General features: G+C 36.5%; 1 protein-coding gene across 7 annotated transcripts in view; it reads left to right on the top strand.

The window, feature by feature from the left end:
- UBR1 (ubiquitin protein ligase E3 component n-recognin 1) overlaps positions 1 to 18,492 on the top strand; it is a 156,171-nt gene that overhangs the window by 63,222 nt on the left and 74,457 nt on the right. For all 7 annotated transcript variants that reach the window (XR_012414843.1, XR_010588036.1, XR_012414844.1 and 4 more), the window contains 11 exons: positions 2,484 to 2,664; positions 4,981 to 5,042; positions 5,331 to 5,441; positions 6,612 to 6,677; positions 6,930 to 7,031; positions 9,706 to 9,769; positions 12,272 to 12,396; positions 14,563 to 14,615; positions 15,719 to 15,821; positions 16,933 to 16,981; positions 17,379 to 17,533. Coding sequence is in view for 4 of the 7 variants with exons in the window: in XM_015452723.4 (XP_015308209.2) it covers positions 2,484 to 2,664; positions 4,981 to 5,042; positions 5,331 to 5,441; positions 6,612 to 6,677; positions 6,930 to 7,031; positions 9,706 to 9,769; positions 12,272 to 12,396; positions 14,563 to 14,615; positions 15,719 to 15,821; positions 16,933 to 16,981; positions 17,379 to 17,533 (1,071 nt within the window). In the remaining 3 variants the exon portion in view is untranslated. The remainder of the gene's footprint in view (positions 1 to 2,483; positions 2,665 to 4,980; positions 5,043 to 5,330; positions 5,442 to 6,611; positions 6,678 to 6,929; positions 7,032 to 9,705; positions 9,770 to 12,271; positions 12,397 to 14,562; positions 14,616 to 15,718; positions 15,822 to 16,932; positions 16,982 to 17,378; positions 17,534 to 18,492) is intronic.

The raw sequence follows: 18,492 nt of genomic DNA, 5'->3' as shown, positions 1-18,492 counted from the left end.
GAAATATGTTTTCACAAATATGTCTTCCTAATCGTTTGTGATTCTTTTCTTTGCCATCTTAGGGCAATTAGTTTGTCCCATTTACATGGTACTTAAAATTTTTTTACTTTGATGATATGAATGTGTGTGTGTATATCTTACATTCTTTTCTCTTCTCTTGTATTTCTACCACTTAGTTAAAAGTTCATAGGGATGACTCTCCTAAGCTACAGTGTCACTTCTGTTTGTGGGCCAGACATTCTTGTTTAGATCTTACATGTGTGTACGTGTGTGTGTGTGTGTGAGACAAGGTCTTACTCTGTCACCCAGGCTGGAGTACAGTGGCGCTATCATGGCTCACTGCAGCCTTGACCTCCTAGGCTCATGTGATCCTCCCACCTTAGCCTCCGAAGTAGCTGGGACTGCAGGCACATGCCACCACACCTAGCTAATTTTTTTCTATTTTTTGCAGAGACAAGGTCTCTCTATGTTGCCCAGGCTAGTCTCAAACTCCTGACTTCAAGTGATTCTCTTTCTTTGGCCTCCCACAGTGCTAGAATTATAGGCATGAGCCATCACACCTGGCCTCAAACTCAGACTATTTTAAATGGACCTGTCATCATTTCCTTCTACTTCCAACTTGTATTTTCTCATTTTGATTATCCTTGTTTTATTAGTGACATTACTATTAAATTCATCCATGTAGGAAATCTCAGAGCCACTATATTCTGTATGTTCAATGTTAGCAGGTGTTTTGAAGGGAAAAGTGTTCTGGGTTCATGTAAAATTCAGAAATGTTAGGTTAAACAAAAAGAGGGTTTTTTGTTTGTTTGTTTGTTTGTTTTTAAAGCTACTGAATTTCTTTCTTTTCTTTTCCTTCCTTCCTTCCTTCCTTCCTTCCTTCCTTCCTTCCTTCCTTCCTTCTTTCCTTCTTTCTTTTCTTTTCTTTTCTTTTTTCTTTTCTTTTCTTCTTTTCTTTCTTTCGTTCTTCGTTCTTTCATTCTTTCATTCTTTTTTTGATGGAGTCTCGCTCTGTCACCCAAGCTGGAGTGTGATGGCACGAACTTGGCTCACTGCAACCTCCGCCTTCTGGGTTCAAGCGATTCTCCTGCTTCAGCCTTCCGAGTAGCTGGGACTACAGGTGTGCGCCACCACACCAGCTAATTTTTTTTGGATTTTTTAGTAGAGATGGGGTTTCACCTTATTGGCCAGGCTGATCTCAAACTCTTGACCTCGTGATCCGCGGGCCTCAGCCTCCCGAAGTGCTAGGATTACAGGCGTGAGCCACCACGCCCAGCCACTAATGAATTTCTAAAACCCTTTAGTTAGTCAGTATGCTGATTTCTGAGAGGGACATTTCCAAATCATCTGTTTGACCATGGAGTTCCTTTTTCAAGATAAAAATAGAAACACTGTCTTAAAAGAATGGTCTTTAACTTCTCTCTTCCTGCTATAGTCACCCAGATTTTATTCTTCCTAATCCCAAATATATTTTATAATCCTAATCATTTTCTATGGGTTCATTCTTTTTTGTTGTGACGGCCCCATCCTAGTTCAGATCCTTAGCACTTTACTTCATAGTCATCTTCCTGTTGGTTTCTGTATCTCCTAACTTTATCCTCTCCAATCTATTATCTTCAATGACCCACATTTATTCTTCTTGAAGCAGTGTGTTGACTACCTCATTACACTGCAGACTCCCTCAGTGTATTCACATGCCTGTGCCAAGGCATATTTCCAGTTCAAATGCTTTGTTTCATCCATAAATTGTTTCATTTATCTACTCTTTATTCTCCACTGCCTGAATAGGAGTTGTATTTCTCTTATTTTTGTCTTTATTTATTCTATGTCTCTGCTTAGAATGCCATCTTCTCCTTATCTTTCCTCATATTTAAATTCTGCATATTCTTTTAGGGCCCATCAGAAGCTGCTTTCAGAAATATGTCTTCCTAGTTCTTTGTGGTTCTTTTTTCCCCCCTCTTAGAGCAATTAGTTTGTACTATTTACATGGTACTTATTTTTTACTTTGATTATAAGTGCATATATGGGTATATCTTATGTTTCCTGCAAGTTTGCAGATCCTGTGGAGGTAGACTTAGTAATACATAGAATAATTTTCCACTCATATTTAGTAAATATTTATTGAATGATGCATGTTATGCTGGGCATGGTGGCTCACACCTGTAATGCTAGCACTTTGGGAGGTCAAGGTAGGCAAACCACTTGAGCCCCGGAGTTCAAAACCAGCCTGGGCAACATGCGGAGACCCTGCCTCTACAAAAAATACAAAAATTGGGCATAGTGGCACGTGCCTGTAGTCCCAGCTACTCAGGAGGCTAAGGTGGGAGAATCACCTCAGGTAACTGAGCCCAGGAGGTTGAGCAGTGAGCTGTGATTACGCCATTGTACTCTAGCCTGGGCCACAGGACAGGCTGTCTCAAAAGAAAAAAGGAGTGTTGAAGTAGACAACTTGTCAACTTTTTGTATTCTTATTTTCCTCTTAGGAAGAACTCTTACTTGTGGCTTATAAAGAATGTCACAAAGCTGTGATGAGGTGCAGTACCAGTTTCATATCTAGTAGCAAGACAATAGTACAATTGTGTGGACATAGTTTGGAAACGAAGTCCTACAGAGTATCTGAGGATCTTGTAAGCATACATCTGCCACTCTCTAGGACCCTTGCTGGTGAGTGTTTGTTTTTTCTTTTTGCATATACCTATTAGCTTTGTTTCTAGATACTCATTTAGTAGAATCATTTCTATTTTTGTTCTGTGCTCGGTATGTTCATACATGCTCAGGTCAGATACTACAGTTAAGGGCTGTCACTGCCCTTCAAGGAGCTGCCACTAGAACACCTGTTTAAAGATGCTTATTTACCTGGGCTTTGTTTTATCTGGGTTGACTTATGGATCCTTATAGTGTGTACTTACGGACTAACGTGGTAATTCATCTCCCACCCAAATTTAAATATAATAAAATCTGGTTGCTGGTTTCTAAACCTCCTCTCTGACCAATTTCATTAGTGTGTTATCTCTATCATTCTTTGTCATTAAAAGGAAGAAATCATAGATTCTCCTTAATCATTTGCATTTCCATGTAAATTGGCCATTCGTCAGGGTTTTTTAAAAATATCTTTACTGAAGTGTATATATTTATATTATCAATGATAAGAAAATGTACATGACATAAAGCTTATCATTTTAGCCATTTTTAAGTGTACAGTTCAGTGGCACTAAGTATATTCACATTTTCTACAACGACCACCACCATCCTTCTCCAAAAGCTTTTTATCTTCTAAGAATGAAACTGCCAAAACTGAAATAGAATAATATTATTATTATTAAACAATACTTACCCATTGACTACTCTAGGTACCTATTATAAGTTGACTTATACAGTATTTGTCCTTTTGTGACTGGCTTATTTCACCTAGCATAGTGTCCTCAGGTTTATGTCGCAATACATGTCAGAATTCCCTTTTTTTTAAAGGCTGAATAATATTTCATTGTATGGATATACCACATTTTGTTCATCCAGTTATCCATTGATGGACACTTGGGTTACTTCTGCCTTTTGGCTGTTGTGAATAGTGCTGTTGTGAACATGGATGTAGAAGTATCTGTTCAAGTCTTTGCTTTCAGTATTTTGGGTATATACCCAAATGTGGAATTGCTGGATCATTTGGTAATTCTATGTTTAGTTTTTTGAGGAACCGTCATATTGTTTTCTTTAGTGGCTGTACCATTTTACGTTTCCACCAGCATGCACTAGGATTCCAGTTTCTCTACATCCTTTCAACACTTGCTATTTTTCCTTTTTTTTCCCCCTAGATAATAACCATTCTAATGGATATGAAGTGATTTTGTGTGATTTTGATTTGCATGTCCCTAGTGATTAGTGATTTTGTGATTTTGATCAGCTTTTCACATGTTTGTTGACCATTTGTATATCTTCTTTGGAGAACTATCTATTCAAGTGCTCTGCCCATTTTTAAATTGGGTTTAATTTTGCTGTTCAGTTGGAGTTACTTATATAATTCTAGATATTAACTGTTTATCAGATACGTGATTTACAAATATTTTCTCCCATTCTGTGGGTTGCCTTTTTACCCTGTTGATGGTCTCGTTTGATACACAGGAGTTTTTGTTGTAGTCCAGTTTATCTATTTTTTTCTTTTGTTGCCTGTGCTTTTGGTGTCATATCCAAAAAACTCATTGTCAAATCTAATGTTATGAAGCCTTTCCCTATGTTTTCTTCTATGAGTTTTATTTTTTGGTTTTAGCACCTATATTTAAACCTGTGTTTAAGGTCTTTGATCCATTTTGAGTTAATGCTTGTATATGGCATAATTGACGTCATGTGATTTTATATTGCTTCTATTTTTATTAAAAAATACTTAGATTAATTTTCGTTTCTTTTGATACATGGCTAAAAGCAGAATAAAGATATCTTGAGAGACTGTTATTTTTGTATAAGGTATGAGCACACCTTGCACAGTATAGGATTTTAAATATGTTAGTAACTCTGTGTTTCAAAATTAGAGATCAGTAGTCTGCATTCTAGAGTGTCACTTCTAAACTCAGTAAACATACGTTTAAATCACACAAATTTCTTCTTCTTCTTTTTTTTTTTTTTTTCCCAAGACGGAGTCTCACTCTGTCACCCAGGCTGAAGTGCAGTGGCATGATCTCGGCTCACTGCAGCCTCCGCCTCACAGGTTCAAGTGAATCTTTTGCCTCAGCCTCCCAAGTAGCTAGGATTACAGACCCGGCTAATTTTTGTATTTTTGTACAGACGGGCTTTCAACCATGTGGGCCAGGCTGGTCTTGAACTCCTGACCTCAGGTGAATCCACCCCCCTCAGCCTCCCAAGGTGCTGAGATTACAGGCATGAGCCACCGCGCCCAGCCAAATCAAATCGCACAAGTTTCTAAAGTTGATGAGTTAACTGATTAACAAATTGGGTTTGTTTTCTCATCTTCTCTTTTTTTTTTAACTTTAGGTCTTCATGTACGTTTAAGCAGGCTGGGTGCTGTTTCAAGACTACATGAATTTGTGTCTTTTGTAAGTGATTCTCCTAAGTATTGATTTGCTTATGTTCTGTTTCTGAATACCTCTTGGGTGATGGATAAGAAGGAAAGTAATATTTGGAAACCCACCTGAATAATTCCCATTTAGTAATTTTGCATCTTCATATAGTACATTGTAATCTGAGTCACAGGGACTTAGAGGTCATCTAGATCAAGTTCTTCCATTTTACACATGAGAAAACTGAATAATATGTAGTGCCGTATCTTGGAGACACGTCCAGGCTCTGTGAGAAATGATAAAATTGACCTCACTCTATTTCAGGAGGACTTTCAAGTAGAGGTACTAGTGGAATATCCTTTACGTTGTCTGGTGTTGGTCGCCCAGGTTGTTGCTGAGATGTGGCGAAGAAATGGACTGTCTCTTATTAGTCAGGTACAGCAAAGCCTATTATTCATGTTTATGAATGTGTTCATTTTCTAATTTTTTTCTCTTATATAATTTTACCCTATGTTCCTAGATTTTACTAAGTGTTTGCTACTATTCTCTTGTATATACTCTTAGAAACGAATGTTCTAAGAACTATATAGACATTTCTCCTATCCTGTTTACTGTGTATTCCATCTGAATTATAAACTAGGATGCTTGTGTGATAAATTAGGTGAGAGCCAGTAGTAACACCAGAGGCCTCCCCATTAACATAGTTCTTTTCTGAGAATTACCTTACTTAGAGGCCTTTAGTCTTCCCACCATCTGTCTTAATTGAAGGCCACTTTGTAATTTTTTCTTCTATTTGGGAGTAAATATGGAGTAGTGCTTTTCTTTTTCTTTCTTTCTTTTTTTTTTTTTTTTGAGACAGAATCTCACTCTGTTGCCCAGGCTATGGAGTGCAGTGGTGTGATCTCGGCTCACTACAACTTCTGCCTCCGGGGTTCAAGTGATTTTCATGCCTCAGCCTCCCAAATAGCTGGGACTACACGCGTGCACCACAATGCCTGGCTAATTTTGTGTTTTTAGTAGAGATGGGGCTTCACCATGTTGGCCAGGCTGGTCTTGAACACCTGACCTCAGGTGATCCACTCATCTCAACCTCCCAAAGTGCTGGGATTACAGGCATGAGCCACTGAGCCCGGCCTTGCATTTCTTAAAGGTGGAGAGGTAGGTCTTGTTATCACTTGGAAGAAAAATGGTATTATGCATTTACCTATGTAACCTACACGTCTTGCATGTGTATCCTGGAACTTAAAATTAAATTAAAAAAAAAAAAAAAAGAAAAGAAAAATGGTGTTATGATTGAGTGTAGAAATTGGTTTATTTTTATTGAAGTAGGTATTTTAAACTTAGGGAAAATAAATTCCCTTGTTATACGTGAGAATAATAACTAATATAGAACATTTTTAACTCCGAAGTGATTTCATGCCATATTTCTTCACTTCATCCTCACAAGTCCTTTTAAATGATTCATAGATTTGCAACTTATTTTTTGCCACTAAGGATTTTTTAGGGGTTTCTAGCTTAGAGAAAGTTTAAAGGATAGGTTTTCTTGAGAATTTTGCTTGAAATAAAATAATTCTTTCAGCATTTATTCTACCTATTACTTTATAGGTGTTTTATTACCAAGACGTTAAATGCAGAGAAGAAATGTATGATAAAGATATCATCATGCTTCAGGTACCTATTTAAATTGTTTCTGATATTTGTGTCTTCATCTTCCTTCTTGAATTCTTTCTAATAAGAGAAGATAATCTAATAATTTTTAACTTAAAACACTCTCACCGTTAAACTGAATATGACACATAGAAATAGAAGGGACTACTACATTATCTTCTGCAAACTTACTTTATAATTTTTGACAGTCCTACATAAGACAAAATGTTTCTCCATATAATACACAAGAAATGTGATACTGTATTTCTTTCACAGATTGGTGCATCTTTAATGGATCCCAATAAGTTCTTGTTATTGGTACTTCAGAGGTATGAACTTGCTGAGGCTTTTAACAAGACCCTATCTACAAAAGACCAGGTACACAACCTGTAAATTCTGTGAATTAATTTTAAAGAACATATTGTTGCTATTTTAGTCATATTTTATTTCAGTCATATTTAGCCATATTTTAAGTTATTTCTTAACCATACCTCCTGAAATGACATGTATACATATGGCAGACATATATATGCACAGATATAATCTTTTTAATCTAGAAAAATTAGAATATGTAGATTAACAAAAAATCACATGAAAAACACTGCTTCCTAGAAATGATCACTTTTAAAGTTTGTGTCTTGCTTGTTTTTAAAGCAAAAATTGTATCATTCTGTCTGTGCTATTTTGTAATCTGCTTCCTATGCTTAACAACATATTGTGCAGTTTTTTTTTCTTGTCATGAAATAAATATACAATTATATCAATTTTGGTAACTATATGGGATTGCACTATATGATGCATTATACTTTGAAGTCTATTACTGAAGAGGTCTTCCTAGTTGGTTGGTCTTATAAACATTTGTAGCTCAGTATTTAAATACTTCTCTGTTTTGTTAAGACACATTTTTAGAAGTGGATTTGGTAGATAAAATGACATGTTTTTCTTTCCTTTTTTTTTTTTGAGATGGAGTTTTGCTCTTGTTGCCCAGGCTGGAGTGCAATGGCGCGTTCTTGGCTCACCACAACCTCTGCCCCCGCCGGGTTCAAGCGATTCTCTTGCCTCAGCCTCCCAAATACCTGGGATTACAGGCATGCACCACCATGCCCGGCTAATTTTGTATTTTTAGTAGAGATAGGTTTCTCCATGTTGGCCAGGCTGGTCTCAAACTTCTGACCTCGGGTGATCCGCCCGCCTTGGCCTCTCAAAGTGCTGGGATTACAGGTGTGAGCCACTGTGCCTGGCCAACAACATGTTTTTCTTAAGGCTGTTAATACATGTTGTCAAGTTGCTCTCAGAAAAAAGTCCTATTTAAGTCCTATTTATGTACATCTATAATGACATTGGTATTTTTTATCTTTGTTGTCTCAGAGGTAATATACAAATTTTATTTTATTTATTTATTATTTGTTTTTGAGACAGAGTCTCACTCTGTCACCCAGGCTGGAATGCAGTGGCTCAATCTTGTCTCAAAGCAACCTTTGCCTCCCATTCTAGTGATTTTCTTGCCTCAGCTTCCTGAGTAGCTGGGCCTACAGGGATGAGCAACCATGCCCAGCTAATTTTTTCTTTTTTTTTTGTGATGGAGTCTTGCTCTGTCACCCAGGCTGGAGTGCAGTGGCACAATCGGCTCACTGCAACCTCCGCCTCCTGGGTTCAAGCCATTCTCCTGCCTCAGCCTCCCCAGTCGCTGGGATTACAGGCATGCGCCACCATGCCCAGCTAATGTTTGTATTTTAGTAGAGATGGGGTTTCACCATGTTGGCCAGGCTGGTCTCAAACTCCTGACCTCGTGATCCACCTGCCTCAGCCTTCCAAAGTGCTGGGATTACAGGTGTGAGCCACTGTATCTGGCCAAGTTTTTGTATTTTTAGTGGAGTTAAGGTTTCATCATGTTGACCAGGCTGGTCTCAAACTCCTGAGCTCAAGTGATCTGCTTGCCCTGGCCTCTCAAATTGCTGGGATTATAGGCGTGAGCCACCGTGCCTGGCCGCATCTTTATTGTTTGAACATTTGAAGTACCAACCTATAAAGTAGCCCTTAACTACTTTGAATTCATGAAATCACATTATTTTATTCTTTCAAATTAGAAGTTACTCCTGCTAGTAAAATTTCTTTGGAAAAATAATAAATAAATATATAATTTTTTTTTTTGAGACGGAGTCTCACTCTGTCGCCCAGGCTGGAGTGCAGTGGCTCGATCTTGGCTCACTACAACCTCCACCTCCTGGGTTCAAGTGATTCTCCTGCCTCAGCCTCCTGAGTAGCTGGGATTAGAGGCGTGTGCCACCACGCCCAGCTAATTTTTCTATTTTCAGTAGAGACAAGGTTTCACGATGTTGGTCAGGCTGGTCTCAAAGTCCTGACCTTGTGATCCATATTCCTTGGCCTCCCAAAGTGCTGGGATTACAGGCATGCACCACCACGCCTGGCTATACAATTCTATATAATTCATATACAATTTCTAAATCAAATTCAAAAATTAAAGAACTCTAGGAGAGCCGGGAGCAGTGGCACATGCCACTGCACCTGGCCAAAAAATTTTTTTAAATGAAAAAAATAGAAGTTACTTGCAAAGGGCTAACATGAATAGGATATAAACTGCAGACCTAATTTTTAGTTGTTTTATACTTAGTGAAAATCAGTATCTGATTTAATAGTGTTTAAATGAGGGATGTGTTAGAGAAGGATACTCTCACCATATAACTGTTGGGAGTCTATTTGAGGGCACTTTCTCACTAACCCAGGTAAGAAGGCAGCAAATAATAGAGGAAGAGCCAAAGATTAGCATTAGTGTGCTGATTTATGACTATGTGGGCGATAATGATAATGAAAACGATGACAGTATTTGGCAATTATATGCCAGGTATTGTTGAATTTGATGTCAAAAAAGGGAATGATTGTAACTATTTGTGCTGTGCACACACACACACAGAAATACTAGACTGGATAAAAAATACTAGACTGGATGGACCATGAGTCTCATCCAGAAATGCATGTTTTATGGAGGTTTTTGGTTCTTGCATAACTAATTTACTGTTTTTCGATTCTATAGGATTTGATTAAACAATATAATACACTAATAGAAGAAATGCTTCAGGTCCTCATCTATATTGTGGGTAAGATTAAAACACAATGTTTTGAAATAGAACATGGGTTACTTTTTAGAGAGACCATTTATATGAACTATAATTGATCATTTTACTCCTTATTCAAATACTGCACTTAGAAAATCACCTTTGCAAAAGTACAGATTTTACATTTTTATTTTTCAGTACCTGATTTGTAAATGTTTTGACTAATTTGGAGGTCATTTAGTGCTAAAATTTTTATATATATTATAGGTCTAAGTAAAATATATTTTCATTGTGTCATTCTGTTTAATAATTTTGTGCAAATATTGGTCATACTTAGCTTTGTTAAGGTTACTTAGAGAAAAGAAAAAGAGTGTTCCTTGCCAGAAATAATGTCTATCAAGTTATGACATCGACCCATAGAAATGTGTCTTATAATTCAGTTGAGATTAATATAAATATTCGGTGCAGAAACACTACATTCTAACCTATTAAGTACAAATATATGCTATGTCATAGTCTGTGTTGATTTTACCAGCTGGTACATTCATTGCAATCATTTTGTTCTTTTTTTTTGTTTTTTTTGAGACAGTCTCGCTTTGTTGCCCAGGCTGGAGTGCAGTGGTGCGATCTCAACTCACTGCAACCTCCGCCTCCTGGATTCAAGCGATTCTTCTGCCTCGGCATCGTGGGTAGCTGGGACCACAGGCATGCGCCACCATGCCTGGCCAATTTTTGTACTTTTTTTTTTTTTTTTTTTCAGTAGAGACAAGGTTTCACCATATTGGCCAGGCTGGTCTTGAACTCCTGACCTCATGATCCACCTTCCTTGGCCTCCTAAAGTGCTGGGATTACAGGCATGAGCCACTGCGCCCGGCTATCATCTTGTTCTTGACTTCTTATTCTGGCTTTTGTTATTTACTTTACTGCACCAAACGCTGTTTGGTTTGAATCGTTCTTTAGCTGGGGATTCTAGCTGTTACGTAAGTCTGTAAACATGGGTTCAGTTTTACTTACTGTTTGTCAGAGAGCTAGTTGCTAGACTAGCTACATGTTTCAGCAGAAAGGGTAGTAAGCCTTTATTGCTGAGTGAGATTTAAACCTTCCAGGCTACTAACTCTTCCTGTCCAGAATATGCCAGTTAGAAGCAGATGGGAAAAAATGGGCAAATTAAGAATGTGTAAAAGATTTTAAAATTGATTATATACTTTTTCAAATTATGAAAACTCAAGGGAAATTTTTACATTTGTCCTTTGAGTACTATATGAAGAATTTCTAATATTGTAGTATAATTTTGCTGTTTTATTTTTACTGTTTTATTATTCCTACCGTTATTTTACTATTATTGTGTTTGCCCAAATTTATTGTTTTTTTTCTTGTGATTTGATTTTTAGTTAATACTTGCTCTGTTCCTGAGTGTAAGTTTGTTACTTTCAGGAGTCAACAGTTTTGTTTAAAAAATTATATTTCTGATCTATAGTGGAAAATCATTAAGAAACAGAAAAATATTTGGATTTACAATCAGGAGCTCTAGTCTTGGCCTTGCTACCAGCTTTCAAGAGCATGCAGTTGCATTCTTTGGGCCTCAGATTCCTGATTTGTAAAATGTGGAGGTAACCTACATGATCTCTAAGGTATCTTCTAGCACTAAAATTCTAGGGGATACTGTTTTTGGTGAAAAGTTATGAAAATTACAAAATGCTTTACAAATGTAAAGAGGAATGAATGTGTTGGAAACGAATTCACTTGACAAAAAGTCTTTCTTTGGCAAATTTGTAGAATTCATCAAATCTCTTAGGCAAGGGGTTTCTTTGTAACCCTATTGTAGATATCATAGGACTTCGTACAGATACTGTAGTGTTGAAAATTAGTGGTGACATAAGGCCAGATATGGTAAGCTTTCTTAAGGCAGTGGGAATTAGATGCTGTTGACACCAGTGGAGTTCTCATACTTATTTTAGCTATTTTCTCTCTTCATTTGGCAGTTTATTGTGATGCAAAATGGAAATCTGACCTTGTGGGCATTTTCACAACACCAGTCATTCTTAATACGTATTACTGTTTTGTCATTTAACACATAAAGACATTTTAAAGTATTTTGTTTTTCAGTTTTCACTTTGTTCTTTGTTAAATAACAGGTAGAGACAAAATTGAGAAAGATCTTGAAAGAAAAGCTATTCAGTGATGGCCACTGCTCATTCAGATGCCATTAGCCATGTATTCTGGGTTAGAAACACATGCTAATTTATTTGAGGGGCCTTGTTTATAATGTGTGAGTATGTGTGTGTGTATGTATATGTATGTGTGTTTGTGTGTATGTGTCTAAGTAAGCTAAGACAAGGCCTGGATTCTCCAGGTCACAGTTTTCTGCCTCTGTCTTTCAACATAGATTCTTGTTCAGATGCGAGAACACATTCAAATAACTCTTGCCCCTCTCTCACAGACTTAATTTAATGCAATGTTCTGTGTGTAAGTGCTTCTGATGGGGAGAAATTTAAATAGAAAACAATTATTCTACTTTTTTTTGTTTTAAATTGTTTGAACTAGGTGAGCGTTATGTACCTGGAGTGGGAAATGTGACCAAAGAAGAGGTCACAATGAGAGAAATTATTCACTTGCTTTGCATTGAACCTATGCCACACAGTGCCATTGCCAAAAATTTACCTGAGAATGTAAGTCTGATTTTGGTTTTATCTCTATTTACCTCAAGATGGGGTAGATTTTTATTTTTCTTTAATTGGAAACTACTTCAAAATTTTAGGCAAAAAGTCCTATATTATTACCTTATAGGTGTAAACCAATCACCTTCATCCTTTAGTGGTATAAATTTTAATTCTGGGAGAAACTCCTTTACTTTTTGTTTACTTTAAAATAAAGATTACTCTAGAGGAAAAAAGGGAACTTCCTGAGATACTGAAACTGGGTGGTGTGTTAATCTGGGTCTTCTGAGAAGCAGATCTTGTGACAAAACATTAAGATTTTTATTAAAGACAATGGTGAGGGATCTGGGAATGAAAAGGGGAGCCATCAGATTCTGATGCAAATCTGATTCCCAGTGAAATAAAGAGGGAAGGAAAGTTAAATAGAAGCATCCCAGACTGCTGGGCTTCAATGGACTTTCCATCTGTGCCTTTCCATGTCTCCCAGAATGAGCCTGCATGAGTACCTCTGCCTTGCTCATTGTCTGGGAATGACTGGTGAGAAGCTTGGCCTTGGTTTCACCAGAGCACAGCAGTTGAGGCACGTAGTCATTTACTTCCTGTAATTAGATGTCTGCAAGGTGCATTCACATGACCATGACCGCCACAGATGGTATTTGTATTTTTGTATATACAGATACTGTGGTAATAGTCCTACAGATTATGAGTCTGATATTTTTCCCTCCGAGATTTGAATATGAATTAGAAAAATGATTCTTAAAAAATAATTATACTTATCTGTGCTGTCAAGACTTTCCAAAGAGGTAGAATAGGGATATATGTATATGTGTGTGTGTGTGTGTATGTGCGTGTATATATATGTGTGTGTGTGTGTATATATACGCACTATATATACATTTTTTTTTTCCTTGAGACGAAGTCTTGCTCTGTCACCCAGGCTGGAGTGCAGTGGCACAATCTTGGCTCACTGCAACCTCTGTCTCCCGGGTTCAAGCGATCCTCTTGCCTCAGCCTCCCGAGTAGCTGGGATTACAGGTGCGTGCCACCACACCTGGCTAATTTTTGTATTTTTAGTAGAGATGGGATTTCACCATATTGGCCAGGCTGGTCTGGAACTCCTGACCTCAAGTGATCCACCCGCCTTGGCCTCCCAAAGTGCTGGAATTACAGGTGTGAGCCACCACGTCCGGCCAAGGAATGAATATGAAAATAGATATATATTTATATATTTAGATGGCGTCTCTATCTGTTGCCCAGACTGGAGTGCAGTGCTGCCATCTTGGCTAACCGTAACCTTCGCCTCCTGTGTTCAAGTGATTCTCCTGCCTCAGCCTCCCGAGTAGCTAGGTCTACAGGCGTGCATCACCAAGCCCGGCTAATTTTTGTATTTTTAGTAGAGACGGGGTTTCACTATGTTGGCCAGGCTGGCCTTGAACTCCTGACCTCGTGATCTACCCGTCTCGGCCTCCCAAAGTGCTGGGATTAATGGTGTGAGCCACTGCACCTGACCAAGTATATATATTTTTAAAGAAGGTTACATTTCTTATCTTTACAAGACTGCAGGAATCTGAGCTTACTGTAGTAGTTTGACTAGGTCCTTATCTTAATTTTAAATAACTTTGTAAAAAAATAGTGTTCCCTGTTTAAGGAAAAGATCAGGTCAATCAGAAAAAAACTTAACTATATTTGCAGAAGGTAGATTAGGACATCTAGACATGTGTATTGCTATAGATTATTAGTTGGAGCTCATTAATTTTGTTACCTTGGTTTTAGGGATTAGTATAGCATGGGCATGTACATAAATGATGGGGGTGATGAATATACTACATAAAGAAGAGCTTCTTTTCTTTGAAGTATTGGTAATTGTGTGTATGCCATAGATGTATGTGTGTACTTATACACACATATGAAGGCAAACTTAGATAACCTTTCTTAAACAGTTTATACATACATCTTATCTCTTAAACAGTTTATACATACATCTTATCTCTTTCCTTGAGAAATTGGTCTCCCAAACATAGATAATTGGTTTTAGACCTAATTTTTTAATAGTGGAAATTGAACTTTTTAAAGTTATTTACCAAGTACTTCAGAGATGCAGTTGAAATGTATTTCACTTCACAATGAAGTGGAAGTCATTATATGAAGGTAAAAATGACAAAAATATTGTTTCAACAGGAAAATAATGAAACTGGCTTAGAGAATGTCATAAACAAAGTGGCCACATTTAAGTAAGTGCTTAATATTTATGTTTATTCTAAAAGGTAGATTGATCTTTGTTCTTGTACTTTGGATACTTTGTAGAAGCTCTGAAGTTCTTAACCTGAACTCCCAAGAATAAGAGTGGAATACAGATTAGAAAGGGTGACAGTGAGGGGCTCACAGTAGACACTTAGCACCTGTTTGTTGAAAAAATGAATGTTTTTGACAAATGAATAAGAAATACTCATTTATGATATTAGATGATTTATTTAGATAGTAAGTAAATGAACTTTTCTGATACTCTCTTTCCTGTTAATCTGAACCCATAATTTCATTTATTCTATAAAATTTTATATGCTAATTTTGGATTTTTCTCTAGTAGAATTAAAACTATTTTATAATATTTTCATTTGAGTATATAAAATGGAAATAAAAATTTGATTGTATTAATCTTTGAAATTTGAAAACTCGATACTGATAGTGAATTTCTACCTGTTGCAGTATTGTGTTTACAGATACATTACTAGTTTCAAATAACTTTTAAAATAGGGTATAGCTTTTCTTATGATCTAGTAATGTTCATTGAAATATTCGACTTAGAGATTGGATAGAAACCAAAAGCTATTATGTTTAGAACAAATATGGAGTACTCCTTTTGACCTTAATGATCTTCCTTGTAGTACTATATAAAGGATTCAGTACTATATTTTCATTTGCAAATTACTAAGGTTATGATGTCTCCCTACTGTTTTAGATACGACCTTAGACAGTGAAGTGCCTAAGGTCAATGAAATGTTCTTTAGTTGAACAGACAACCTTTAGGCATCAGAGACTCTTAAATCTCTAAGATGGTTTAGAGATAGGGCATGGTATCAGTTCTAGATGGTATAAAACAAACTTCTCCAGATTTGTTTGAATTTCACTATTATAAAACACAACTTAGCTGTTATTAGGCTTCGTGTTCACAATGTAGGTTTTTAGTTTTATTATTGGAATGGAATTTTTCATAAGCTAAATGAGACATAATTTTTTCTGTATATTTGACTTCTAGATTAATTTTTAGGTTTTTATTTTGTCTGTATTTTATGCTTCAAGAACACTGCAGTTCATCTTTTATTTTCCATCTGTTTAGGAAACCAGGTGTATCAGGCCATGGAGTTTATGAACTAAGAGATGAATCATTGAAAGACTTCAATATGTACTTCTATCATTACTCCAAAACCCAGCATAGCAAGGTAGAAAAAAGTATCCTTTTCAGTAAATAAACCTAAATTGCTTTATGCTTTCTAACTCCACAGAAAATTTTCTTCTTTTTCTGTAGTTTCATGCTGGTTCTTATTAATAGAGGGCATTATGTCACCCAAGAATTAAAATTGAATCAATAATGTTATTTAGTATACAGGCAATATTCAGATTTTCCTGATTATACTACATATGTCCTTAATAGCTGTCTTGGGAAGAGGATTCAATCAAGCATCATGGACTTCATCATCCCACCCTCATTTGATTGTCATGTTTCTTTAGTCTTTTTTTTTTTTTTTTTGAAACGGAGCCTCACTCTGTTGTCCAGGCTGGAATGTAGTTGCACGATCTCAGCTCACTGCAGCCTCCACCTCCTAGGTTCAAGTGATTCTCCTGCCCCAGCCTCCTGAGTAGCTGGGACTACAGGCACATGCCACCATGCTTGGCTAATTTTTGTATTTTTAGTAGAGACGGGGTTTCACCATGTTGTCCAGGCTAGTCTCAAACTCGTGACCTCAAATGATCCACCCACCTTGGCCTCCCAACATCCTGGGATTACAGGCATGAGCCACCTCGCCCGGCCAATAGTCTCCTTTAATTTAGAAGATAATTCTTTTGCATCTTTTTCTTTCATAACATCAGCATTTCTATAGAGTACCAAATAGATTCAACTTAAACAGTTTTTGGCAAGAATACTATGTAAGTGATATATTACATCTCATTATTTGGCACATACGTCCTTTTGTCCTATGAAGGATCATGTTAAGTTTGATCACTTAGTTAAGGTAATGTCTGGCTTTGTCCTTATAAAGTAAATACTTTACAGCCCATAGCACAGTACCCCGTACATAATAGGTACTGAGTAAATATTTTCAGTAGAAAATAATGAAGACTAAGTTTTTGACCAGGGATATTCCTCATCTATTTTGCATTAGTTTTCTCTAGAACACCATTTTGTTTCTAGGACAAAGAGGCATTTTGAATACATGCTTCAGTATATAAAATATTTTAATAGGTGGTTGGGTCTTTCCTGACTGCTTTAAAGTATTTCATTTGTTTCATGCTTGCAAAGCAGTATATTTAATGACAGATTTTTTTTTATAGGCTGAACATATGCAAAAGAAAAGGCGAAAACAAGAAAACAAAGATGAAGGTAAAAAGTGAGATTCTGAATTGACTCATTTTGATTATTTTCTGTGGTTTTGTATCAGCAAAGCATATAGTTTTTTGTTTTTGTTGGTCTTTGAGAGTGGACAGCTCAAGGAAGTGCAAAGAGCTTTTTGCTTCTTATTCACATATTAAGATATGGTATATATCAGTAGTAACTGAATTTAAAATTGATAGCAAATGTAGTTCATTTTGGGTGACTGATATAGTACTTACATTACACTTAACATTGATATTTTCAGTGCTGGAAAAGTAGCAAAAAAGCATGTGTTGTTTTGCATGTAACCAATTATTTTTTGACATTTGCAATTTAGTATGTAGGATAACCCAAATAAAAATGTACCTGTTTGTCTCTTTCCCCCTCCATTCCCCACCTCCTATAGCATTACCACCACCACCACCTCCTGAATTCTGCCCTGCTTTCAGCAAAGTGATTAACCTTCTCAACTGTGATGTCATGATGTACATTCTCAGGACTGTATTTGAGCGGGCAATAGACACAGATTCTAACTTGTGGACTGAAGGAATGCTCCAAATGGTTTGTTTACCCAAAATATTTTCTCTACATCAAGTCCTAGAGTTCTTGGGGATCTGGAGAAGATCTCAGGTCTAACTTCAATTGGAACCACATCTAGAGCACTGGAAATGTAGGGGTCATTAAAAATAGCTTACAGACAGCACAAATTTTTAGTGATATGTTCTCGTGTTTTTATCATCCTTACTCTTGGGAACCATTTCTGTTTAATAAAACCCATGGAAACAAAAACAGGCATACTTATGCTAATAAATTGACATGTTATTGTGTCATGATTTTTAATTTTACTTGAATTATAAGGAGACAGTATAATAAAGATTTGAAGATAGGTCTAGACTTCAGTCTTGGGTTTCTCCACTTCCTATTTAAGGAGCAAATAATGATTTTCTCATTAGTAAAATGGATAAAAGTGTAATTATTCATAGAGGTAGGAGAATTAGCTAAAGTGAAAGCAGCTATTTTTCCTTGTTACTGTTATAGATAAATACATGTTACTTAATTATGCCACGTCATGGTAGTTGTAACACTATGTTTATTTATACCTGCCTAACTAATCGTTTTTCTTTGAGTATTGTTGGTCTACAGGTTCTAAATGCTGTCATTACCCTATGTGTACCTCAATTTTTGTTATAACACTGATAAATACATTCTCTAGTAAATTTCAAACTGTAGAGATATGTTTGAAATCAAGTTAAAATTTCTCTCCCTGAGTCCCAGTATGCTATATAGGACATAAGCATTGTTAAAGTTTTGTATATTCTGGAAATCATTGCACATTAGCGCATGTAGATCTACTTATTGTTGATAGCTGCATAGTCCATCATATGGATATAATGTGTTTAAGTAGTCTCCTATTAATAGACATTCAGGTATTTCTAGGTCTTTGCTGTAACAAAGAACAATAAAAAGTACATTCTTATACAAATGTTTTTGCATACTTAAGGGAGTGTATTTGTCATACT

The sequence above is a fragment of the Macaca fascicularis genome, chromosome 7 (genome assembly GCF_037993035.2).
Source record: "Macaca fascicularis isolate 582-1 chromosome 7, T2T-MFA8v1.1".
In the NCBI taxonomy this organism is placed as follows: domain Eukaryota; kingdom Metazoa; phylum Chordata; class Mammalia; order Primates; family Cercopithecidae; genus Macaca; species Macaca fascicularis.
This window is presented reverse-complemented; position numbering and strand designations above follow the sequence as displayed.